A 26301-nucleotide genomic window follows, 5' to 3' on the forward strand; every position below is an offset into this window, starting at 1 on the left:
GAGTAATTTTACTTTATTTTTATTTTTATCACTTTAAGTAGGCCTATATTTTCCTGATGATACTTACTTTTACTTAACATTTCCAATGCAGGACTTTTACTTGTAACAGAGTATTTTTACAGTGTGGTATAAGTAGACCTACTTTTACTTAAGTAAAGGATCTGTATACTTCTCCTTCACAGCACAGAGAGAGAGAAGTTTTCCACTGAAGAGAAATACAACTGTTTCGGCTCACATGCGCTGTCTGTGGCGAAACACGTCGCCGACAGAAAAGACTACAGGGAGAGAGAGCGCACCAGCCCGTTATATACATGCCTATAAATAACCAGCCAATCAGCGGCGAGACACTGGGAGTTAAACGCGCCAATTAAAACGGAGAAGGAACCAAATGAAGTCAGAGTCCGGCCGCGATTGGCCAACTGTGATATCATTTGCAAGCCCTTACGCTGCTCGCCGCTGATTGGCTGAAACCCTGCAGGCGTAATCCTGCCGTGAGGAAAAGGGGGTGGGGGGGAGCGGGCTTCGAGGTTTGAATAGGGAAGTTTGCAGAGCGCAGTTGTTCCCCATCCAGTCCGGCGCAGTGTTTGCAAACACCTTGAACGCAAGCGAGCGAGTGAGCGAGAGAGGAGAAGAAGAAGAAGGGGGGGACTGACAGACGGACGTTCGGCTGCTACTGCTGCTGAAAACAAGCGCTTCTACTCCGCTTGCATCGCAGGGGACCCCGCTCTTATTCCTTCCGCTGGGTGTTTATTTTTTTTATTTTTTACCTGACAAGCATATTTAACTTGCAGCTAAATAGGCTTCTTATTTTTTTAAACAAGCTCTGGAAAAAAAAAGAAAAAGGAAAAATGGATGTTCTACCCATGTGCGGCATCTTTCAAGAACTTCAAATAGTTCACGACACGGGCTATTTCTCAGCCTTACCGTCACTGGAGGAGTACTGGCAGCAGGTGAATCAATCTATCAACTGTTTGGTCAAGTCGCTGTTTTTTTTTTTTTTTGCTTGTGTGGCAAAGCGGAACTGAGACGCTTCGTTTGCTTTGATAGATTACACCGCGGTTTTCTTGAATGCGCCAGAAGTTCGAAATGGCATCGTTAACGGTTGTAAACACAGGTTGACCTGGTGCTTAGACGGCGCCCGTCTTTTCACCAGGCGTGCTATTCTTTATGATGAGTTTCGTTTTGGGGTTAGATGAATGGGGACAGACTAACTCAGCAGCAGCAGCAGCAGCGTGCTGCTGGCGCTTTTTACTGCTCTGCTGTATTTTTGGGCATGACTTGTTTGAGCGCACGAGAGCAAACACTAGCCGGTGTAGGAGGAAGTAGAATTTCAGTCAGTCAGTCAGTCAGTTATTTCAAAATCACATGTACCGCGTTGGCTCAGGATCAGCTCTGTAATTAATGAGATGTTTCCGTTTGTTTTGACATTGTTTCAGAACCTACATTATGACGTTTTAAATGTGACCCAGTGTTTCAACTCCACGCTGAAGAATTTAACAGTATCCTCATCGCCCTTTTCTCAACATTTATTTTCCTTTTTTTTTTTTTTTTTTTTTTTTTTTTTTTTTTAAATAAAAAAGAGAAGAAAACATCTATTTGCATCATGCTTGGATTTGAATGGCCTCCACAACATGACACTATCAAATGTCAGCCATGGCTCACGATCGCTGCTCGCATGAGTAGGCACTAGCACAGCTGGAAAATATTGTGCAAGGCTGCAGAGGCCTGGAGGAAATATTTATTCTAGCTACTATCTGCCTTGTCAGCCCCCTATAGCCTACTGCCTGTGAGCACCTTCTAATGCATGGCCCCTCGCTTTTTTTTCCAACTTAAACGGCCTCTGAAGGCGACTGGAAGCGGGACTCAGAAGGGGCTGACACTGAGGAAGGATGTGATTGCATGTCAGAGGTTTGCATGAGGAAAAGCATCTGAATGGAGGGGGGGGGTGTTGGAGCGGCTTCCTTAAAAGGACTCTAGATTTGATCAGTGAGTCATTTGCTGAAATAGGTTTAAATAGTTTTGCAGGTTTAGTGTTGGGCTGCGGTCAGGTGAGGAGAGTCGGGAGTTCAGGGGGATGACAGTTCCAGTGAGTCACGTGAAGCGGATGTGGCCGGTGCATGCTGGGATGTCTGGGATGAGGCTGGCCTAGGTCAGGGAGTTTGAGTTCAGCCAAGTCAATCAGTGAATTTAGAATCCTGGCATTGCAAATGCAGAGGTTTACTTTCATGATCAAATAATGATGCTGATTATTGTATCTGTGAATCATTCAAGCCGAAGATGATGCACTTCATTTGATTTGTTTTATCCAGCCCCCCAACAGTCCCAAACCCCAATATATTTCATGTAACCTCAAATATAATACAAATGAGCAGCAGATCCTTGTATTTGAGGAGCTGGAACCTGTAAATAATTGCCATTTTTGCTTGAAAAATGACCTGAAATTATAAATTTTCTTTCAATTGATTAATCTGTACAGCTGTAATGTCTAAACGCGATAGTTGCAACTATGAGGCGGATATTTACAATAAAGATAAGTGGAGTAATATCTCCATTTTCCTGGTTAATACTTCCTGCTGTAAGCACTTAAGAAATAATCCGCCACACGAGGCATTTTGGGGGTATGTTCCCATGCATCTTTTAAAAGGATTTCCCACACAGCAGCATTTTGCTGGCGTGTGAATGAATGAAGCTCCTCTCTTTAGGGCTGCTGTTGTAGTTCATTCATTCATTCTTACTGTATCTTCTCACCCAACCAGACATGCTTGGAGTTGGAGCGCTACCTCCAGAGCGAGCCTTACGTCTCCACAGCCGACCTCAAGTTCGACAGCCAGGAGGACCTCTGGAGTAAGTTGATCTTGGCCTGCGGGGACAAGGCCAAGGCCGATTCCGACCCCAAGCTGCCCGCGGCCCACGAGGAGGACAATCAGGACAGCCAAATCTTGGACACCAACAGTGTGAATTCTGATGCCAGCAGCGAAGCTTCAGACAGTTCTGAGGAGCTCTCGCCCATACACTGCTTTACCTCCAACCCTCTGGGCTCCGTCTTGGTTGGCTCTGGACCTTTTAGCCCCTCCATCATAAGCACTCCCCCGTCCTCTCCGGAGGCCAATTTGGAGGCCGGCGGCGTGACTAACGGCTGGGTCGCCACACACGGCGAGTTGCACTTGCCGGTCAAAATCAGGAGCGGCGGGGTGGCAAAGAGCACGGAAAAGACGGGACTCATCTGCGGGGACGCGTCTCCGGACGGCAGGAGGCGAGTACACAGGTGTAACTTCAACGGCTGTCGCAAGGTTTACACGAAGAGCTCCCACCTAAAAGCACACCAGCGCACTCATACAGGTGAGTCTCAAGCACCTATCAGAGCCGAGCTGGCCTACATCACGACCACGTGCGATGTATCTCTTCTGTGACTGAAAACTGCAGAGAACCGACATGAGGCTGTTCTCTGCTGCAAAATCGATTCATTCAGTTTTTTTTTTTTTTTTTTCTTAAAGTTTTATTGAGTGAATGGCGGAAGTGCTTTCAATTCAGTCTTCCACCTTAATGGCATTGTCCATCCATTGTGTAATGTAATTAAAGGTCCACATTGCATGATGCCCTCAGCTGGAGCGCTGTGAGTATTAGCTCTGCATGGCTGGATACCTAAACTGTGACCTAATCTATCTGGAATGTGACTGACTGAGCCAGCGAGTGGGCGGGCGAGATAGAGAGAGGGGGGGGGGTTTGCACATGGGAGATAAAAGGACTTGAAAACAGATTGAGTTTCACCATGGGAAAGGGGTGAATGGGCGGAGAGCCTGGGGGCACAGAGTTGGAAGGGCTTCGAATGGTCATTTGAGCATTTTTCTTATTTTTGATTCGCAGCGTGAATCGTGTGGCTTTTTATAATTTATTTTTTTCTCCACATTTACTTCACACATTCACCTGCACAGTATCGCTCTTAGCATTCTTAGCATGTTTCAGGTTGTTAAAAACGCAGCTAGTGATCCAACAGGTCCAGCGGAATCTGGGTCTCGGGTGAATTGTCAGCGCTTATGTCATCTGGCCTGGCCCGGTGATGATTGATCTGGACGCAATTTGAATAACAACAGATGAAAGCCGACCAATCGCAGCCTGAGCATGAAAACATTCCTTTTGTTGCCTTGAGCTCAATTAACACCCCCCCCCTGCCTTGTTTGTTCTGCAGGTGAAAAGCCTTACAGGTGTTCATGGGAGGGCTGCGAGTGGCGTTTTGCACGAAGCGACGAGTTGACCAGACACTTCAGGAAGCACACTGGGGCAAAGCCATTTAAATGCAGTCACTGTGACAGGTAAGACACACACCGTTTATCTGCAAGTAACGTCACCGGCTTCCCCCCCATTTCACACAGATCCAAGGCATGCACTCGTGACGTGCATTACTGTTGATGTGATCGATGTGTCTTGTCATCCAGATAAGGATGCATGTCTTTAAAGATGGAAAACACTGATGGCTCAAAAAAATACAGCTAGATATCAGTATCAGCCTCGAAAATCCAGTATCGGTCAGTTATTCCAAAGATGAATCAGGGCTAGGGCTGCAATTAACGATTATTTTCATTGTCGAATAATCTGTCGCTTTATTTTCTTGTTTAATCGATTAGTTGTTGGGTCTGTAAAATGTCAGAAAATGGTGAAAAATGTCGCTCAGTGTTTCCTAACGCCCAAGAGGACGTCCTCAAATGCCGCGTTGTGTCCACAACTTCAACATTTTACCGTCCCAGAGGAGTGAAGGAACTATAGAATATTCACATTCAAGAAGCCGGAATCAAAGAATTTCCATTTCCTTTCAGAAGAAATGACTCAAAACGGATTAACCGATTTTTATGAAAATACTTGGCGATGAATTTAATAGTTGACAACTTGGATTCATTCAGTCGATGAATTGATGCAGCTCTAATCAGGAGGTCATTGACCAGCGGTCCATCTTTGCATTGTGACTGACTTCCTCTCTCCCCCTCCCCCTCCCCCTTGTCCCAGATGTTTCTCCAGGTCTGACCATCTGGCTCTTCACATGAAGAGGCACGTCTAGGGAAGGGCAAGCTTCAACCGAGCAACGCAGAGAAGAGGAAAGTTTGAAAAGAGAAATAAAAAAAATTAAATTTAAAAAAAAGCAAATGCCGTCTCCCGACCAGTCTCTTGGTTGAACTGTCCCAGAGCAGAGTGGCGGGAGTGTGTTCCAGCCAAAGCATGCCGTTTTGCACCATACTGAAACCCAGTGCCTCCGGGACCTCTCTTTGGAGAAAGGCGCTCTGAAGGTTGTCTGTTGCAACAAAAAGGAAAATGGATGGGGAAGACTTTTTTGTTTGTTTTTGTTTATCTGATTGAGATGGACTTACAACACACACACACAAAAAAGACAGCAAAAAAAAAGAAAAAAAAATGATAAAGGACACACAAACAAAAAGGCTGAATGATTTGTATGTATGGTGCATGATGTTTTTTGGGGGGTGAACATCTCCCGGACAGCAGATACACTGGTACTTTTACAAAAACTGTCTGAGGTAAGCATGTGTGCACTGTGAATGTCTGAGATTGGCTGACTGGCCCCCTGGGAAGAGAAGAGAAGAGAAGAAGAGATCTTTTTTTTCTTTTTGGGAGAAGAGATGGATTGATGGATGGTTTCGGGGCTGGTACCAATGTTGCTGTGGACTGAATGGGTTTCTGGAGGGGGGGGGGAAACGTTCCGTTTGTGTTTCCCCGGTGGCAGTATGAGGATGGGGCAGGATGGAAGTTCCTGCCTGTCTGTCTGGCACCCAGACTGTGGTGGTGGGGGGTGGAGGGGCTTCTCCGAAGCTTTTGAGGCCTTGGGTTTGATTTAAGGTGGACGTGCCCCCATTCTGGTCAGTGTCCCAGGGACCAAGACCCCCCTCCCCTCTTGGTCACTGTATGACAGGAGCTTTTTTTGGTGTTTTTGGTGCAGCTACTAAATGTGCAATGTGTTATGTAGCCTGGTTTATTATTTTTTTACAAGCTACAAAGCTGATTTGTAGTCCAATTGTATAAGCTGTGTGCTTAGAGGTATAACACAACTATACTATAACTTCAGTATCATAGACAGGTGTTGCATGGTTCTAGGGTTTGTTCATTTCATGTTTCCACTGTAATCAGGACTGCAAATAGTTTCAATAAAAGTGCAGCTAAAGTGCGGACGGTTAAATGTTACGATATTGTACATAAAGCCTTGACGATTTCCTCTTTTTATTTTTTACTACTTCATCCGTTTCATTCTGGCTGGAGATTTCACCACTGCTTACTCATTTTCTCATTCATCCTATGCCTTGAGGAGTAATTTTGATTTTTTGTACTTTCTTTTCTATCTAATAATGCACTGTTGACCTTAATGGTGCCTTATGCAAGTGACTCGGCCCGGCGGTAGCCGTGGTTTTTTTGCTCCCCGGGGGGGGGAAGTCACATTTGTTGTATGGGTGATTTGACAAGCTTGATCAAGGCTCGATTACACATTAACTCGCACATCTTTTGTGTTCAATGACTGTTGTCCGCGTCTATTCCGACGTTTTTAAATTGTGTGGTTGAAATGTGAAACGTTCAGAAAAGCACCTTCTCTCAGTCGTCTTTGAGTCAGAGCACCAGATTAGTTAATAGGCTATCCCATTTAATTAAATCCGAACATGTAAATAAGACAAATGCTGTATGTTTAGAGCACTTAAAATTCATTTATTAAAGATGTTAACTACTGTGTAGTATGTACTCGAGTCCATCTCACACACACACACACACACACACACAACTCTAAAGGTACAAAACAAGCGGACTAGGTGAATAAAAATGGGGTTTTTATGTGCAGTTCATTCAGTGCTGCAACTTTTTCGTCGTATCCCTCCCCACCATCACCAACGCCACCGTCTCCTCCATGTCGTCTCCCAACCCCCCCGTCCCGTCCCTTTCTGTCCCTCCATCCCTGCAAGTGGGACTGAAGAAAAAGCTAAAGATTTATTGTAATTAACAGGCTGCAGTCGGACAGGCCTCGCCTTGTACTGCCTCTCCGTAATGAATTGCTAAAGGCTTTGTTGGCATGGAATCTGTCACAGACTGCTGACTGTGTAGGTTGGTTATTGACCTGTCTGGGGAGCGTTGTTTTAGCCAAGCTGCAACAGTATTATGAAAACCACAGGAGTGAGCGAGAGGTGGGGGGGGGGGGGCGGAGGCTCTCAGGAAGGGGATAAAGATCAAGTGTTAATGGTGCTTATGGAAGTTCAACAACAACAACAACAACAAAAAAAAGCCCATGATAGATTCTCCTTTTTTTTTTTAAACGTGGATCTGTTTTGATTTTTATTGGAGTTGGAAGGGGGGACTGAACAAAAGGTGGAGACCGTGGTAATGATAGGGATCAGAGTTCTTACTGTTCCAGGATAGAAGTGATCTATGCCACCCACTCCAGATCAGCCACCACGCTGTAGGAATTCAATGTTGCAGAAAGTTGCACCGTGGCGTGCTACGACTTATGGACAGGATGAGTACAAACTTGAAACTGCTTGCTGCGATACATTTGGGAGTGCTGGCAGTGCCTTTTGTGGGCAAAGGAGAGGAACATCTATTCTGTGGAGAGAAGAGGAAAAAAAAAAAAGGCAGCCAATACTGTTCAAGTGGTAATTGAGCCTTGATTAAGCCCCATGTTTGCTTGCATCTTTTACGCTTCTCATCATCGCCTTTATCCCACTACCCCAACTTCTTCAGACACACACACACACAACTCTTTGTTCTCAACTGAATCTTTGTATAAAAAAAGAAAAAAAAAACTTTTGTAAAATTGTTATGTTTATGCTTTATGAAATTTTTATTTGAAATTGTTTTGCAAAATTGTTATATTTCTGTATGAATGTATTTTTTATTGGAATAATAAGAAATTCTTATCTGACTTTGGCTTGCTTCCTTTGTCTCATTTGTTGATTCTCCTCAGTTATGCTTCATTATTGTGAAAGCTTCTTTTTTGTTTTTGCCCGTGATGAATGTACCGTAAGTATTATTGGACTGTATTTATATAGCGCTTATCTTAGTCTTAACGTCTGCTCAAATCACATTTACACAGTACAAGAACCATTTGCTGCTGTACTATTTACACACACATTCACACCGATGTCACTGACATTCAGTGTCTTGTCCAAAGACACTTCGACAAGACTCTAGGGCCAGGGATTGAACCACTAACCTTGCGATTGGTAGGACTCTTACCAGCTGAGCCTCAGCCGCCCCGTGACAATCCGATTTGGGTCAGGGTGTGAGCAGGGGCACATATTAGACATTTAGAATTCAAAAATAAACTAAAAAGGGGAATGTTTTTCTACTTTGCGCAAGATACATTCGTTGTTAAACAATCACCTACTAGAAGCTCTAAGTGGCCTCACCTCTCCCTAACTTGTAAATACCCGCATGGACATATCTTTCTCCAACGAGCAAATTATATCTTGGCAGAAACTGGTCTCTAAACACAGAAACCTGACGCATGCTCGCTCCCAGTGGCAAACACTCAGTTTTTTTTTTTTTTTTTTTTTTTTGAAAACACCCCCTAGAAAAGTTTCTGTAAAATCTCACTGCAGTGGTTTTCAGTTCTAAAAGCGACTGACTGCTCACTCCTTGGAGCTAGCTAGCGCTCATCAAAGCAGTATAAATAATTTATCTCCATCTCTTACAGCCCATGGCATTTAATTAGAGAGCAGCTTTTATACATTTGTTAGATAATTACTCTACTTGACACAGATAATGATACAAAACAGCAGTGGATTAACCAAAGAGCCGAGTTTAAGTCACAAACTAACAAGAAAATAAGATTATAAAAAAAAAAAAAAAAGAAAAGAAACGACAGCCTTCTTCTTCTCGGCTCCCCTGTTTATGGTGATGACCTATAATGGGCAGGCAACTTATTAGCTCCTCTGATTTCCAGTAAAAGCCCTGTGGTTTAGAAATGAAGCTTTGCCTGCAGTTGGTAATTAGGCTCGCTTTGGAGAACCTCCCAGCTTTGGAGTGGCGAAGAGTGTTGTTTTTGCCTCAAATGCTGCAGCTCCTTGATCTCCCCAAACTGCTGCTCCACTTGACTTCTCAACTTCAAATCTACCTATGATGCATAATGCATTGCTTAAAAGCAGGACGACCAGCAAAGAAAAGTTCTGAGTCCAAACTACTCGCTTGACCTGCACGTGGAAGAAAAGAAAAGAAAAAATCTGGAGGCTCAGGTTCTTGTGTTTAACCTCTTAAAGGAGTCAGACACATGTTGCGTTTAATTTCCATGCAGCTGACTCACATCCTCGCGATATAAGTGGAACATCCTCTTGTGAAGTGGACCATCATGGATAAAGTTTCTCCTAAATGTGGCACTCAGAGCGCATATTTGCTTTGATGTGTCCAGACTGCAAATCCTCCATACGCTTTCCCACATTGATATTGTAACACAGTCTATAACCCAAAGGATTATGGGAAACAATTCATCACTTTTAGATGTCACACATCTTATCTTAATGTCTCAGGGGAGGGCATTAGATCTAGGGGTTTGTCCCATGGCAATGCCACGGTTTGAAAAGTTTTATTGCTAAGCAGTGGTGGTGGAAAGAAACTAAATACATTTACTTGATTCATGCATTAGTTTAGAGGTGCATGTGCTGTTCTTGTGGCCGGCTGTGGCTCAGTTGGTAGAGCGGGTTGTACTCTACTCACAGGGTTGGGGGTTTGATCCCCCCAGGCCAGTGTGCCTTGCATGGCGGCTCCACCACTGTGTGAATGAGTACCTTGCAAAGCACTCTAGAAAGGCACTATATCAATGCAGTCCATTTACTTGGATTTTATGCTACTTTATACTTCTACTCCACTAAATCTATTTAACAGCTATAGTTATTTTTCAAGTCACTCAGAAGATTTTACATTAAAGACAAAAAAGCTCATAAAATACTATATATTGTCCCAAAGAGTGATTTCCCCTTTAAACATTTATGGTCTCATTTAAATAACTGTTTGGGAACCAAAGAGCATTTTTTAATTCATATTTCAGAAATGGCAATGTCATCTAAGTCATAAAAATAAATACAGATTGGTGTAGCAGAATATTTTCTTTCCTCCTCCCATTAATCATCTCACAAGCTTTCAGATTTATCTGGTGACCGTTTGGAGGGGCCCGACCCCCAGGTTGGGAACCACTGGACTAATCTACTGAACTGTATAAGTAGTTGAAACTACCTACAGCTCGACCAACAGTAAAATGCAACTTTGCATCAGTATTAATCTAATAAAATGTCATATATAATAACGTAAGTCACCAATTCTTCTACTTTTGATACTACAAGTACATTTTGCTCTACTTTTGTACTTTTACTTAACATTATACTCGTTAAGGCACATGTGTCAAACTCAAGGACTGTAGGCCAAATCCGGCCCCTTGCAGATTTTTGGCCCGCCTAGTTGTGCGCCAAACCATAAAACACAGGAGAGTGTTTTTTAAACTGCAATTACCTGATATTCAAAGCAGAATATGGCAGATTTGCCGACTGAGACTCAGAAATTCCCCCAGAAGCAGATAGTTTTCATATTCAGGCTGAACATTTTTTTTTTTTTTTTTTGTCATTGTTTTGCTTGATTTGCTAAATTCTATGATGGCTAAGGAACTCTTTTGATGACTTTTGTAGGGCTTCATGACAACAAAAAGTGTAGAAAAATGTCGGAAAAAGCAGCAAATTTACAAAAAGGTGACAAATGTCTGAGAAAACCACAAAAAAGTTGGAACAAAAACAAAGCTACCAAAATGTAAAAAAAAAAAGTGACACGCAGTAACAAAAGCACGTCAATGTCTGACCCTTGGTGTGATTCTCTTTTTCCAGTGTGGCCCTTGGTGAAAATGAGTTTGACACCTCTGCATAATGGTTTTTAATGAATGAAATCATTTTTTCTGCCATAGCCATTAAATGTATTTACATTCAGTATAGTACATAGTACCCTTTTATCCAAAGCGACTTACAATTGCTATACATGACAGAGGTCGTCCATCTCTGGAGCAACTTAAGCGTCTTGCTCAGGGACACATTGGTTGATGTATCGCAGTGTGAATTGAACCCAGATCTCCCACACCAAAGGCATGTATCATATCCACTGCACCGGCATCACCACCCCACACAGTATAGTAGTTTTTATTCCGATTGCCTACCTAACAACAAGCTATTCACAGGAAAAAAAGCATGCATGTAATCCAGTCTCACTTCGGAGGAGATTCGACCCCGTGGGAACAGCTGGACTAAACTACAAAGTTCAAATGTAGCTCCGCCTCAAGCAGCTATAGCAGCCAAATTCTGCTCACACGTTGACGCATCAGCGTTAGGCAAGGCAAGGCAGCTTTATTTGTTTAGCACATTTCAGCAACAGGGCAATTCAAAGTGCTTTACATAAAACATTAAAGAGCAGTTGAAAACAATAACAAAATATAAAAACAGATCAAATACGATATTATAGGAGTCTAGTGTGGGACAATGTATAAGCTGTTGCTCTATACACGTAATCCACCTGCAATCCTTTCCATTATAATTCTCATTATATGCTTACATAGATTGCCCTGCAGTTCCAATTTTCAACAATGTAACTTTAGTAACAATTAAAAATATAAAAACAGATAAAATACGGGAATTATATACGAGAATAAAAGTTACAGTGCAGTATAAGAAGTGAACAATTATTTAAAGAAAGGCAGCGTCAAAAAGAAAGGTCTTCAGCCTTGAGTTAGGGGCTATTTATCGCAGAAGAAATACTTTAAGTATGTTTTATTGCCAATACTGTTATGAATGCAGGCAACACATGCTCACGGCCGTGTTCTTATGCACAGTTTACGCACGGAAACTTATGCACACCAATTCGTATGATATCCTACGAAATTAAGCAGCCGTCGGCTGGTCACGTGACAACCGGTCACATGACAGTTAAGTTTGTCGTTCTTTACAGAATACATTTTGCTGAGAAAAGGTTACTGGGAGCCAGCTACAGAGCACCATGAGGCGCCAGTCGTTGCTAGTTGGGTTTAGCCAACAAAAGGTGACCGCGAGGGAGCAACAATTAGGTTTAGGCACCAAAACGACTAGTTAGGGTTAGGGTTATGGTGCTTTTCCATTACATGGTACCTACTCGCCTCGCCTCGACTCTACTCACCTTTTTTGGTTTTCCATTACGAAAAAAAGATTGTGGTTTGGATTAAAACACTCCCGGGACACAGACACGCAATTCCTGGGACAAAGTCTTGTGTTTTACCCGAATGGCTCATGAGAACAGCCTGATGCAGGAGAGCTTTATTCATAAGAATATTTTCAAATTGTGGTATTGCTATTTTTACTCAAGCAAAAGATCCGAGTACTCCTTTTACCGGCTGACAGCAAGGCTGAATTAACTGCCAGGCAACCGCTCCAGTCTGGGTCCCAGACTCCAAAGGGCTGCAAAGGCTTGTGCTAATTTGATTAAATGCAAATTTGTCAGGAAAATGCACCATCTAATATCAACCGAAATGATAGAGGCTGCAAGTCTTGCAGTGTAAGTGATCCCATTCTTGTTTGGTACCAATCCCAACGCAGGCATTATTCTTTACACAACCAGAGAAATACTTCAAGTATTTACCGTCTGCACAGTGGATTTTTAAATAAGTTTTTTTTCATGTGATATACTGAGCTGGTAACACCGAAGAAGAATGAGCTGTCCTGTGTCCACGTCAGTTGTATCAGTGAATCTCAATGAACATGACTATCTCTTGCTACATAATTGCAAAGGGATTACTGTTTTATCATTCCCTTTCAAGCGTAAAGGCCTTCCAATTGTGGATAGTAAAATAAATCACTATCCAAAATTGCTGTGAAATAACAGACGTGCTGCATGAGTGAGAGATGTCCTCGCCTGGGTCTCCTACACACACACACACACACACACACACACACAGGAAAATGGACTGTGATGGAGGCGCACAGTGAGTTAAATGAGGGGAAATAATAAGGAAAGAGAAGGTTATCAGGCTCTGAGCCTGCTTCATTCAGCCAGCCAGACTGCAAGTCATCACATATGCAGACTTTACTCTGAAAGCTCCAGCGTCAGGGCTTTCGCTCCCTCTCTCTCTCCCTCTCTCTCCCTCTCTTAATGGAGTCTATTAGGACGTGGGGAAATAGGACTGAAATCAGAGGTCAGTGACCCCCTTTTATTCCTTTATGTTCCTGGCTTGCCAGCACGGCAACCGCAGTCTCCACCACAGTGCCAATCACCATCATCACCACCCCCATCATCCTCACCATCATCATCATCGCTGCTATCTGCCTCTCCTACATTGTCAGTCCCATTTCAATTTTCACTGTAAACATCCAAAACACAAGTATCATCAGTACTACTGTTATCCTGCTATCCTAATATTACTCCTCCTCCTCCTCCTCCTCCTCCTCCTCCTCTTCCTTGGATTGCCCCTTGAATAATACATATTTCCTTAAACGAAGCCCCATAGTAAATTAGATTCTACACCTAATTAGCATGTTTCAATTAGCAGAAGAAATGAGAGAGGATCTAAGAACATTGCCCACAACAAAGTGGGCCAGATTAGTTGTTATTTTTCTTCTGTTTTGTTTCGTTTTCGTGTTTAAGCCGCAGAAATATGTATGAAGAGCTGCAGCTCTTTTGGTCTTTCAGCACAGATTTATTTCCAACTGAAACTGTAAGAGCGTCAGTTCTTTTGAAAACTGAGATGCAATCCTCCGCCAGAGATTTGTGGGTGAGACATTGTAGAAGCCAGCGGGGCGCCGGGAGAGGGGGGCGGGGGGCAGTAAACCTCCGGCAGCTGATGTCACTGAGCATGACCCTGTCACAGAACTTGCAGTGAACCAGCAAACACATCTGTGCGCTATGAAAAGTAGCAAAGGGTGACTTCATTACTACAAATTCCCAGCGAGAGGATTAGTTTGAGTGATAAAAAAAATATTTTTCAAAGACTCTCATTGGTTGGTGTAAATCTTGTCAAGTGTAGTTGAAGAGCCATATTTTGCATCAGTAAGTAGGTTCACATCAGCATCATGAGTGAGTAAAACAATACTTTCTTAGTATCTATATTCATACATCAACCATACTTCATCTAAGCTAATTTTTCATCAGGAAAAACTGTGGTTGCATGGCCGGTTTAACCTGCTTTGGGGCCCCGGGGCAAGAATTAGCAATTAGCAACCTATAGACTCCTGTCATGTGGAAACTCCTGTGAAATAGGTTGTTATGTGAATGCAGTATATGTACAACATTGATAATTGGTGTTGGTGTCTCCTGGCCTCGTCACTCCCCACACGGAAGCTGGGGGGAGTGACAAGGCCCCTTGGTTCCCTAGGGGGCCGAAGATTCTAAGCCGACAGGTAGATTCTGAGGATCAGAACAGTAGTTCAAATTACCTCGAACCAACTGGCAGACAATAAATATGTGGGGGCTCCTGAGGGTCTGGGCCAGTTAGCAACTTTTCCTGGTTGGTAATTTTGTAGTTGTGGTGGTTGTTTGGGCCCGCCCACTGAGTTTTCACTTTAGTAATGAGATCTGTCTTACTAATCGCTGTACCAAAGGTAGCATATTCTCCAAAAGACTATTTCGAAACTGTCCAGGGAAACCATGTATCTCCAAAACGTCAACTTTGCTAAGAGAAGCAATCCTGTTTTTAGATTTGTGACAATGTATTTTTCATATGGTCCATTTTTTTTTTTAAATGGGCCTAATGAGTTCATTCGACTTAGGAAGTAAGAGAATTTTTTTACATAAGTAAAACTTGATCCTTCAGTTTATCAAAACTGTGAATGGAGTAGGGCTGGGTGATGGTTGAAATCCTTTCATGATAATTAAGGATATTTCTAAAATTGATAGTATGTGTATACAAAACACAGCTAACGCTCATTCATTTTGGGCCACTACATTAGTACATCGGGAGTACGGACTCATTAAGGCTCATAAATGCTAAAGAGGTTAACCTGGCTCAACGTTTTTCACAATACAATGCATTGTCAGCTGGCAAGGTGCTGGCCAATCACATTCCTGGAAGATTACTTTTACAGTGTATTTTGCTCGCTTACTTCGCAATTGTTGGGATGCAAGAAATTATTATATCATGGTATTTTCTGCTGTGCCATGTGAAACGACACGCCCCCCCTCCCACCAATGCTGCTTTTTGTACGAATGCCTGGTTAAACAACTTATTTCAATAAGTAATCTTGTTAGTTGGTAGTTACAGCTTGCTCTGAATCATTGATTTGAACAACAGAAATGTATAATGTTAACATAATAGGCTCATAACCGTCACAATATTTTATGATGACAGTTGATAAACTCTAATATTGAATTATCACCCAGCACTAATGGAGACCTAGTTAGATTCTATGGATCAGTTTGAATTATGAAATGAAATAAAGGAAAACCATGATGCATTCAGCTGACAAATAAGCATGTGCGTCAGTAATAATCGTGCGCGGTGTGCGAGTATGTAATAAAGAGACTGTATTAGAGAGAGAGACAGAAGAGTCTCTGGGTTCACACTCAGTCCTCAGAAGATGTAGCTCCAAAGCTCAAGGTAAATGAGTCCATTTGAATACAAATCCGGGTCGAACTGGGTCACCATCATAATTGTCTCTGTAATTAGATTCACTCTCCGAGTCTCTGGCTTGTGTCAGTCCGGCAGACAGCGGCAGTGTACTCAGGAGGATGGACCAAAATACACTGTTAGCCTCTGGAGCCAGGGGTCGAGCGGTCAAGAAGAGGTGAGGACAGGCGAGTGCACATTCCCATATAATGGTCCCTGGTGTAATGATGTTTTTGTCCCTGGCCTTTCCCACTCTCATTAAGGCATTCTTGGTAGGTCACATTGCCTTCACAACTATACAGTAGATGCAATGCTTTGCTCGGTTTATGTACGCTAATGATCCCAGTTGTTACTGTAATGGCATTGGCTGTCCTTCGAAGCAACTTGTTGCTATGTTGCTTCGTGTCAGCGTTGGCGCGTTGACCTAAAAATAACTGCATTGTCACATCTGCAAGGCTCTGTTTTCCAGCCCACTGTTTGACTCTCCATATACACAGTGTTTCCCTAAAACCACGCAGCCAATCCACAATCTGAAGTGCAGATATTTAATTTATAACATCTGAAGCGAGATGTCAAGCTTCAGATGTTATAATGTATGATTTTCAATTTCTACTGCCATTATATAGGTGGTGAGCAGAGACACTTAGTTAGTTGAAGTCAAGGTTTGAGATGCTTTGAAAAGTCCTCTTCTCTCATCTACAGGTTAACAGTGTGAATTTGCATTAATCACCATGACAACTGCCTCCTGACTGTGTGTTATGCCTGGCAGAGAAAAGAAGGAAGAAAGCAAGCATAGAGATGGCGACAGCCTCATGACAAGATGTGTTTTAATTTCACACTTTGTGAATATTTTCACTTCAAACTTACTGCAACGCATCCCACTTTGCTCAAATTGCAATTATTGTAGGAAAAGACGAGGTCATAGCACACAAGCTCTATTACTTTTTGCTTTTAAGACCAGATCTGTCCGCTTCATCTGCGTCTTAGAAATCCATAAAATCAAGTATTAGGTTTTCTGTTCATATATATATATATATATCGGACCACCACTCTGCTCCAGACTGAAATATATCAACAACTATGGGATGGTTGGATCCTAATAACCCATGACCTTTCTTCTTGCACCACCAGTTTTAATTTTTCCAGTAAAAAATCTCAACATGTAGAATAGAGCCATACTATTCAGTGACCCTCTAGTGAGCCCACTATCATGGCACGGATCCTCCCATACTCACCTAGGTTACGTTCAGCCCCAACAAAACGTAGCAACACGTTTTTTTTTACTACCACGGGTTTACATACACGTCTCTGCTGATTGGGTATCACCTGTGACACAGCCAATAACCGAGAGACACACCCTCCAAACGAGAGAAAACATTGCACACCGTTTCCCACCGTTCCGAGGAAACCATGTCTATCAACACGGAAACCGCAGTAAAACGGTGCACACCGTTTTGAGATTGAACGTGCCCCACACTTCACTCACTCCTAATTAATGGTCCATACTCAGCTGACTTCACTCACTCCTAATCATGGTCTACTCTATAAGTCCCACCCATTTTCTTTGTTCTGGCTGGCAGCAAGATGAAGCAGCACGTGAGGGCCTTCTGTCCCTGTAATTTAGAGACAAACCTATGGTTGTGCGCAATTTGAAAAAACAACTATCCTCTGCCATTGCATGGCAAAATGGGTTGTCCCTCCTACATTCTTAACATGGTGATGCTCAAGGTCCTGTGAACCAATCCTAAAAAAATATATTCTACAGGTTCTACTACAACATGTAGGCCTGATGAATTGCCACTACAATCTGTACAGACATTTATGGTTCCCATCAATAATGTAATTACTTTGCTTATCCCTCAACGTTTTCTCTAGCTCCATTCCAAACAATTAGCAAATGTTAGCATACCAACGCATTCAACTAAAATGTTGAATGTGATAAACAGTATACCTGCTATGTTGTCCTTGTGAGCATGTTGCTATGCTGATGTTAGCATTTAGCTCAAAGCACCAATGTATACACTAACATGGCGGTAGAGCTGTTAAACATTTCTAAATAAATCAATAACTTATTACATATCACTTATTGAAAAAAACTAGAAAATTAAACTTGTCGACTCCAAACCCTCCACACACACACACACATACACACACACACCACAAACACACACACACATATTACATATTCTGTATTTATTTGAGTATAGAAATAAACTAACTGTTGGCTGTAATAGGCATTCAGCCAACAGTTAAAGTATTTACTGACCATGAACTAACTAACTGTGAATTTTTCAAAATAAAGTTTTATGGACCTTAGTCCGTGACGTAACGTTACATCCTCATTTCAATAGTTTTTACGTGACCCATTTTAAGCCAATCGCTGATGTTTTACTAATCCAAACTAAGTATTTTTGTTTCACAACGTTAAAGCTTAAGTGCGTAACTTTTGGATATTACCTCTTCTGAAGAGTCCATAATGTTTTTTTTAATCCTCCGTGTCCTCTATGGCCACTAGCAAATGCTTGGAGGAGGGGGGTTGGTGCGCAGTCACAGAAGGCTTGTATCATGTGGACGCGCCGACAGTTTTGTTGTCTTTACTTAGAATTCCTCATGGGGGGAGACAGAAACTACACACTATAGCTTTAATTGCGTTTTTAAAAGTGTCACCGTAACCTTAAATAGAACTGTCACGTGATAAAAACTCTCATCATGTTCACGTGTTGCGGTCACATGTTCTAAATGCCCACCGTGCATCCGTATCACGGCGGGATATCATATATGTAATTTTGTGAGTCATTGGAAATCGACCTATTCTGTCGTTTTGGTATGGTATATGTTGACCAAGCTAACGTGTCCCGCAGCAGTCTGGCCACAGAACACACAGAGAAGTATTGGAAATCGGTAAAACAGCAAACAAGCATGACTTGTTACGAGCGTTACTAATGTTACTTCATTTTTCTATATTTTAAAATTCTAATACCTTACTTGTTACTGAAAAAAGTAATCCCATTACTACCGCCCAACACTGGGTATTAATAGCAAAAGCACACAGGTCTTAAATTCTTAAATTAGCTGTGCCAAGCTAAGTCAATCACCAGGTTTTATGTGTTTGATATTTACATTTCACTTCATCATCTTTCATTAAAACCTAAGGCTACGAACGAACCCTCATGCAGAATATTAATCCTCCTCTCTCCGCCTCCATCTCAGGAATTAATTTGGCAATGCACGCCCGTATTCTTTGGACTAGACCCTAATTAATTTTTGGTCACAGTAATTAATTATCGACTGAAAAAAGTGAAGAGCATATAGGAAATACTGTAGCATGTGACAAGGAAGAGGGGAGATAATAAAGTTGCTGCTGGTGTTGGAGGCAGAGGGGGCGATCTACATGCTAAACAGTGTGTTAAGTGAATTTGGTGAAAATAAGGTGAAAAGTGGTCATGTCACATTTAGAAAGCCTTAGCTCGTAACTTTTAATATAGCGACTGAGTGAATTGTCTATGTGTATATCACACTTTTAAGTTGCTCACATCACAGTGTAGCATATCTACACATTAAGTCTGTATTAGCGCGGCATTTCTGGCAAATGATGTCATCAGTTCATTGCTCTCCACTGTAGGCTGCACATGCAAATGGTCTTCACAGCCACATTTGAAAAATAAGGCAGAAAGGGCATGCACTTTCTATTTTCAGCTCACAAGTTATCCAGCATATTTCCAAGAATAATTGCAGCTCCCTGAGGGGAAAAAAAAGACATCTGTCCTCCAATTATAAAAGTGATTGTTTTGTTTGCCCAGCTTATTCTGTGGATCAAGGGGTCCTGTAGTGAAATATAAATGACTCGGGCTGTGGACAGCCTCTCTCGCATGCTGATGCACAATGCTTCTGAGACGACACTTAGGAATGTTAAAAGGTTTCCTTACCCTGGATCGACATTGAAGCTAATGGTAGCTACTCTCTGGGAAGCGAGTAGCCTTTTAGTACTACAGTCAGCTTGGAAAAAAGAAAAGCCAACAAAGAGAGCAAACATGGTGCTGCGCTAATGTGGAATCCTCACATCTCCACTTTTGGGGATTTTCATGCTTTCGTGTTTATCGTCAGGCTGAAACCAAAGCAGTTTTTTTTATTCCTTCTTGACATTCTTGGCTTTAAAAAGCTATTTTTAGAGTTGGAATTAGTTTTTTTGTTTACCACAGAAGGGTAAATGTTAACTCAGGGTTTCCGCGGGGTCTTAAAAAGTCTTAAATCCGCTGAAGTATCGTGTTCTAGGTCTTAAATCATTTTAAACAAGTCTTAATTTTCCTACGTCAATGTAACACTACTTCTAATGCTCATTGAAATGTTCCTGCAGCGCTTCACAATGTTTTTATTTTTTATTTTTATTCTGTGGTTTTGTAGTTCTTTCTTTTGCAAGTCCAAATATAATTCTATAATTCGCTGTATTACGACTACAAATGAGACCAATGTGCAACTGCTATTGCAGCCAATCTAGGCACCAGTCCTATATGCCGATGAGGAAATTGGGGAATTGTTTCAGACGATGTTTCTGGACTCTTAGTCTTAAAATAGTCTTAAAAAGGTCTTAAAATGTCTTAAATTTGACTTGTTGAAACCTGTAGAAACCCTGTAGCTACATGTGCAGATCCTATTTCAATTCATGCTTAAAGGATAACTACCGTTTTTTTTCAACCTGGACCCTATTTTCCTATGTTTTTGTGTCTAAGTGACGGATGGGAACAACAATCCTTGAAATTGGTCCAGTATTAAGCAAGATCGCTGCAGTCAGACACTTAGAATATTAATCTGAGCCTGTCAGCGGCAAAACGAGCACTTTTGTGAAGGTAAATACAAGCTGGAAAATTGCCCTATTAACTAACATTGCAGCTTGTTTCGCCGCTGCCGACTTCAGCGATCTCGCTTAATACTGGACCAACGTCAAAGATTGTTGTTCCCATCAGTCACTTAGACACAAAAACATAGGGGGAAAAAAAACCGTAGTTAGCCTTTACGGAGATTCTTTATTTTGCATTTATAATCACAGATTACCTCCTTCTATACTGCACATGATGATACAGTCAACTGTAAACCCCATTAGAAAAGAAGTAACTATGATATAGCAGCTTAGTGTCTGAGGTTTGGTAGAAGTATGTAACCAGTGACTGCACGTCACGTCCAATCACTGCAGCAGACAGGCAACAGGTTACTTTGCATTTTAATTATGAGAAGGTCAGGCCAGGGTTTGTTCGCCAGCCTTGTGCTTCATGTGATTAAACATGCACAGGACGCATAATTTATAGAGCACGGAGGACGCTTTGACCCCATCGCAATTTTACAATCTCCCACAAGCCTTTGTTGGTGCACCGTAAATAATTTCAGTAATTTATGGCAGAAAGATGAAGGTTGTTGGTGGAGAAGACAGAAAAGAAAAAAAAAAAATCAATGATACACGTTTAGGTAATTTCATTAACTCTACTACTTCAAAATCATACTAGTTTCACTAGGCGTTTTTATTTGGCACTCTTTTTTTTTTTTTTTTTTTTTTTTTACGTGTGGTAACAGGAGACATCCACAGCCAAAGAGTACGATTCCCACAGTAAACCTGCGGTTGCAAAGTTCTTGTGATGTTTCTAGCATTTGTCAACCAACAGATTTCGCTGTGGTTCTCATTAGTTACTCCCACTGAGCTATTTCGAGGGCCAACACACCCAAATAGAACTACATTGCTGACATGGATTACATTCTGTAGCTTGAGAAATTCAAAAACAGCAGTTCTTTGTGGGTGCCAACCAGCCCCCCCAACAACAACAACAACAACAACACAATGTTTGCCTCTTTATTCCCAATTTTTTTCCCATGGAATACTGCTCTAATTTAAATCCACACACACCCTCCCCCCCCCTCATGTAAAAGCATACAGATGCCATTCACAGTAGCATGGCTCTGCTTCATAAGATCTAGTTCTCAGACTTTAGCCTTTTCTCATTTGCATACTGTAACCCAACGGGGGTGGGGGCTAACTTTCTCACATGGGAGACATGACTGTGACATAATTGTTTGGCACATTATTAACACTCGATGGTTGTGAATGCAGCCATCCCATGCTTGGCTGAAGAATACACTCCGGGCAGAAATTGGACGTTTTGTCATTTGAGCTAAACGGAGGGGAGGGTGGGGGGGGGTCACTATCAAAATAAAGCGTTCCCACCCACCCTCTTAGGAAATGCTTGCCCACCCATGTCCAACTGATGTCAACACTGAGCAAAACAAAAAGAGCAACAACCTGTCGAAATCCTCGGGGCTGCCCCGCTCTCGGGCTCAGGGCCCAATCGTGTCATTTTAGACGGCAGCACTTTCAATGACAATAATCCACCGCCATCACGCTGGTAAGGGAGTTTTCTCAATATTGCGCTCCAGATCCTTGCAATCCAAAATCATAAGCATCCTTTATTATTTTTGAACAGACACCAGAGCAAACAAACAGCGAGGGTGACCACATCCCTGGCCTTCTTGCTCCTCTGCTCATATTACTCTTGGCATGTATGAGCCTTTTGGAAAATTCCCCCTATGATGTGCTGGAGGCGTCTGCTCAGTGGAGAGGTGATTTCCATAAAGCAGGTCACAGCGGTGGCTGTTAGCACTGTGATCACTCACATCCACTTCACCGTGAGGGGATGCTATTGTTTTGTCCCTCTGCCAAGCCTCGGCCACTTCTCGGGATGGGTAAAGAGGAGTTTTGGCTCTGCGAGCATGGAGGCAGACCTGCTGTGGAGGTGAAGATAAGAGGAAAAGGATTTTATTGAGAAATTATGAAGAAATGCGCCCCTGCTTCAGTTAGCCTCCGTTGACATTTGACCAAAACTGATACAGTAATGATATAATACACCCTGGACTGTTTTCATTAGAAATTAACAATGCATGACATGTAGAATATGGCCCACAGTATTTAAGTCCTAAATTACCTTTGGAAACATACTATAAATATTAGTGGAAATATAAGACAATGGTGGAAATTGCTTAGTTGCCCTATTCTATTTGTCCTTGGGAATGATTTGGCACAAATTGCAAGTGCAAGACTGACTCAACCTGAGGAACAGCAGGAGGACTCAGTTTTCTGCTCCGGTTGTCTTTTCCTTTCTGATGCTTTTCATTCATTTCAGTGGTGTGGTGTCTTGTTGTCACCTTGAGGTTGCCAGTCAACTAGGGCTGCACTTGGGGATCCTTTTCATCATGAATGAATCTAGATAACAATCAGCAGATTCATTGTTTGGTCTATAAAACGTTAAGAAAAAGTAAAAAAAAAAAAAATTACAATTTGCTGAAGCGGATGTCTTCAAATGTCTTGTTCTGTCCAACCAACAGTCCACAACCCACAGATATTCCTTTTATGTCAGTATATATTCAGTATAATTCATCACGTAGGATATAGAAAAGCATCAAATCCTCACAATTTAGCGGCTTTAATGTGGAATGACTTAAAGTGCTCATATTATGCTTTTTGTTTTTTCCCCTTTCCTTTATTGTGTTATATATCTTTTTTGTGCACGTTATAGGTTTATAAAGTGAAAAAGCCCAAAGTCCACCCCAATGGGACTTACCATCTCCAACAGGAAACACTTTTCACAAACTGCTCCAAACAGCTCTATACGCACAACCGGCACATATGGGTACTTTGCTAAAACTCAAGGCCGCGCCTCATTTTGGGGGATAGAAAACAGACGGTCAATGCAATTTGATTTGTGTTTGGATCATAATTTTGACAAATGTGTGTGGATTCTTTTCTTGTTAAACAGATGGTTTGTTTTATACACATGTCTAATGTTTATATTGTGACCTTGCCTGAACCTGAGCATTCACGATACCTTAATAAACTAAGTTTGATCGCCTGTGGTCTGGTCTATAGCCTGGAGCCAAAGCCCATCTATCAGGATCTATTTTAGGACATGGCAAGAGGACAAATCGAAGACCGGGGTTTTTGGATGTATCATTGGTGCAACAAACTACTCAGCAACCTTTCGGCATAGTAATTAATTCAAAACGGTTTGTTTAAAGTAAAAGTTTGGAGCGATTTACATTTTCTCTGTCGTTACGCTGTTGTCGTCTATGCGGGATTGTTTTCCCCTAAAAGTGGGCTTTTGTAACACACGTTATAATGCTCGCCTAGCTGCTAGCGTGGCACGCCCTCATACTCTGCTTCTGACTGGCTAGTAGTCCTTACCTAGGTACTGTCAGGGCTCGCCCTCATACTCTGCTTCTGACTGGCTAGTAGTCCTTACCTAGGTACTGTCAGGGCTTGCCCTCATACTCTGCTTCTGACTGGCTAGTAGTCCTTGCCTAGGTACTGTCAGGGCTCGCCCTCATACTCTGCTTCTGACTGATAGTAGTCCTTACCTAGCTACTGCACATGTGCGACTCCCAACAAAGATGGAACAGAAGTACAATGCCTCACTCTGTAGCTAAAACAGAGAGCTCAACACACAGGGTGAAAAGAGGAGCTGCAGCAATGTGGAGTACAACAAATATAGACTTGGTATATAAGCCCAGGAACCATACAGTCAATATACAACAATAACACCTCGAGTCCTTTTTGTATCTGTTCAAGAAGTTAATAATGAATGTGATGTGTTTTATTTAGGAAAATTACATTATGCTGTCCTATCCTATCCAATATTTCCTATATTTCTAAGCAGATTTCTCCCCCTGAATAATTATTGGATTCCTCCCCCCTCCCACCCCTGTGCCACCCCACTTAATAAATCCTGGAATCGCCCCAGCTATAGGAACTACAGGCCAAGTCCTCATCTCTCCAACATGTATCCAGACATATTTGACAAAACTACTGAGTTGAACTTGCCATTCAAGGTAAATTGTTATCAGCCGGCCAGTTGATATTTAACCAGCGTACAAGATGGGTTTTTTTCTCTCGCTCTGCTATTAAGAGATCAAATCCAGTACAACTTAACCACCAATCTGCTGGAGATGCACTTCTGTTATGCGGTGTTTTGAGTCCCCCTCAACAGAAAGGTACAGTAATACATACACACACACACACACACACACACACACAGAGACTATCAACATTCCAATTACACCGAACCTATTTATTTGTCGTTTGTTATCAAGTCATGGTTGGAACATACAAGAAAGAACAACAACAACTCAGCCCAGTTCATATTTTAATTAGTTTACCACTGTTGCATACACAAATCATAATTCTGCCAACACCCCGCAGTCAATGGATCCCGATAAATGAAATGTACATTTTGAAAACTGGGCAGGCACGCTTCCAGAATAAAGGCCTAGTTAATCACACGCAGACAGTTATTCATTGATTCTCTGCATCAAGTCGACTTCTGATACCGCACTTCCTTCTCATTTCCCCGCCAGCTATTAATTCCTTTTATTTGCATGACAGACTTCGTGCAAGAATCGTCCCTTTTTTCCCAACCTGACATTGTTTGTTTTTTTGTTCGGTACGTATCCTGTTGTTTTGTTTTGAGGGTGTAAAGGTCTTTGGGAGACTGAGACAGCCGTATCAACCCTGTTTAGCATAAAGCTTGTGGCTGGCCCCGTCCGTGGCCTAATGAAAAGTAGAAGATAGGCTATGCTTGTCATGCTTGGCTAGCCCTGTGATCGGCAGACTGTGGACAGTTACTCTGCTTGCATGCCAATTAATCTCACCCTCTGAATTTCCCACCGTCTCTGTTTTATTCTCTCCCCGCATGAAAAGAAGTCTGAAGGGTTGCTTTTGGACAAATAGTCATCACAACAATGCATGTTGGATGGACGTGCGTGGCACAGGCTTTATCTGAAGATTTTATAGTTTCACACAGATTGATTTTGCAGCATTCACTTTGCATGCTTGATTCAGATATGGACGTTAGAGTCTAATGGTTTTATTTAGCTGCAGATAAAATAAGGCAGTGAGTCCCAGTTGTGTAGCTTTCCACTGACTGTTAGATGCCTCTCAGGATCATATTTTCCACCTTTTGATATGGTGCATTGGTTAAAGGGCACTTTCAGCCGTATTAGCATGCTGCTCAGGCAGCCGCTGAACATTATTATTCTCTTTTATTTATATGTCAAAGCAGTGGGAGGAACCTGGATCCCAGCTCAGGCTCAAGCGCTCCTGGCTCTGTCTCAACAGACAGCCTGAGTATCTTTAAATGGCCAGTCATCACCATCGGAGTGTAGATAAAGATGGATTTCAGATGAAGATTCATCGGGTGAAAACAGACCTGAGCTTGCTGTTTCTGGCCCATCATCATTCAGCACGCATCATCTGCTGCAAGGCTTACACAGATATAAATAAAATAAAAAAATATATATATAAAAAATGTGAAAAGGACTCGTACAGCTATTTTACAAATCAACAAAGAGCTGACAAAAAAAAAACATGCCCATTCATCATCAATAATAGATGCGTTGGCTAAGCTCACACGGCAAGTGAGGAATCCAGGTTACAATTTATGGGATAAATATTTCATCGCTAACATCTGTCTGTATATTCTGTGCCAGTGTGTTTTGAAGTTGTTACAGATGAACGTCAAACGGAAAGTAGTTGAACAAGCCGCCGAGGGAATGGAACAAAGATGGAGCAGCGCTGGGAGGAGAGGGGAAGATTCACAGGAAGAAAAAAAAACTCAACAGCAAACAATTTTCCTTGGCTCGTCAAACAAATTAAACATGCCGTTTGGCGGACTTTACAGTGTCGCTCTCGAACAGAG

The 26301-nt window shown here is 42.1% G+C and overlaps 1 protein-coding gene across 1 annotated transcript; it reads left to right on the top strand.

Moving 5' to 3' along the window:
• Nucleotides 1–538: 538 nt before the first annotated feature.
• klf6a (Kruppel like factor 6a) lies at nt 539–6963 on the top strand. The gene is made up of 4 exons (XM_028569485.1): nt 539–950; nt 2757–3339; nt 4187–4310; nt 4999–6963. The coding sequence occupies exons 1-4, from the start codon at nt 849–851 to the stop codon at nt 5048–5050; spliced, it is 861 nt and encodes a 286-aa protein (XP_028425286.1). The 5' UTR covers nt 539–848; the 3' UTR covers nt 5051–6963.
• The last annotated feature ends 19338 nt before the right edge of the window (nt 6964–26301 follow it).

This window comes from Perca flavescens, chromosome 22 (assembly GCF_004354835.1).
Source record: "Perca flavescens isolate YP-PL-M2 chromosome 22, PFLA_1.0, whole genome shotgun sequence".
NCBI lineage: Eukaryota > Metazoa > Chordata > Actinopteri > Perciformes > Percidae > Perca > Perca flavescens.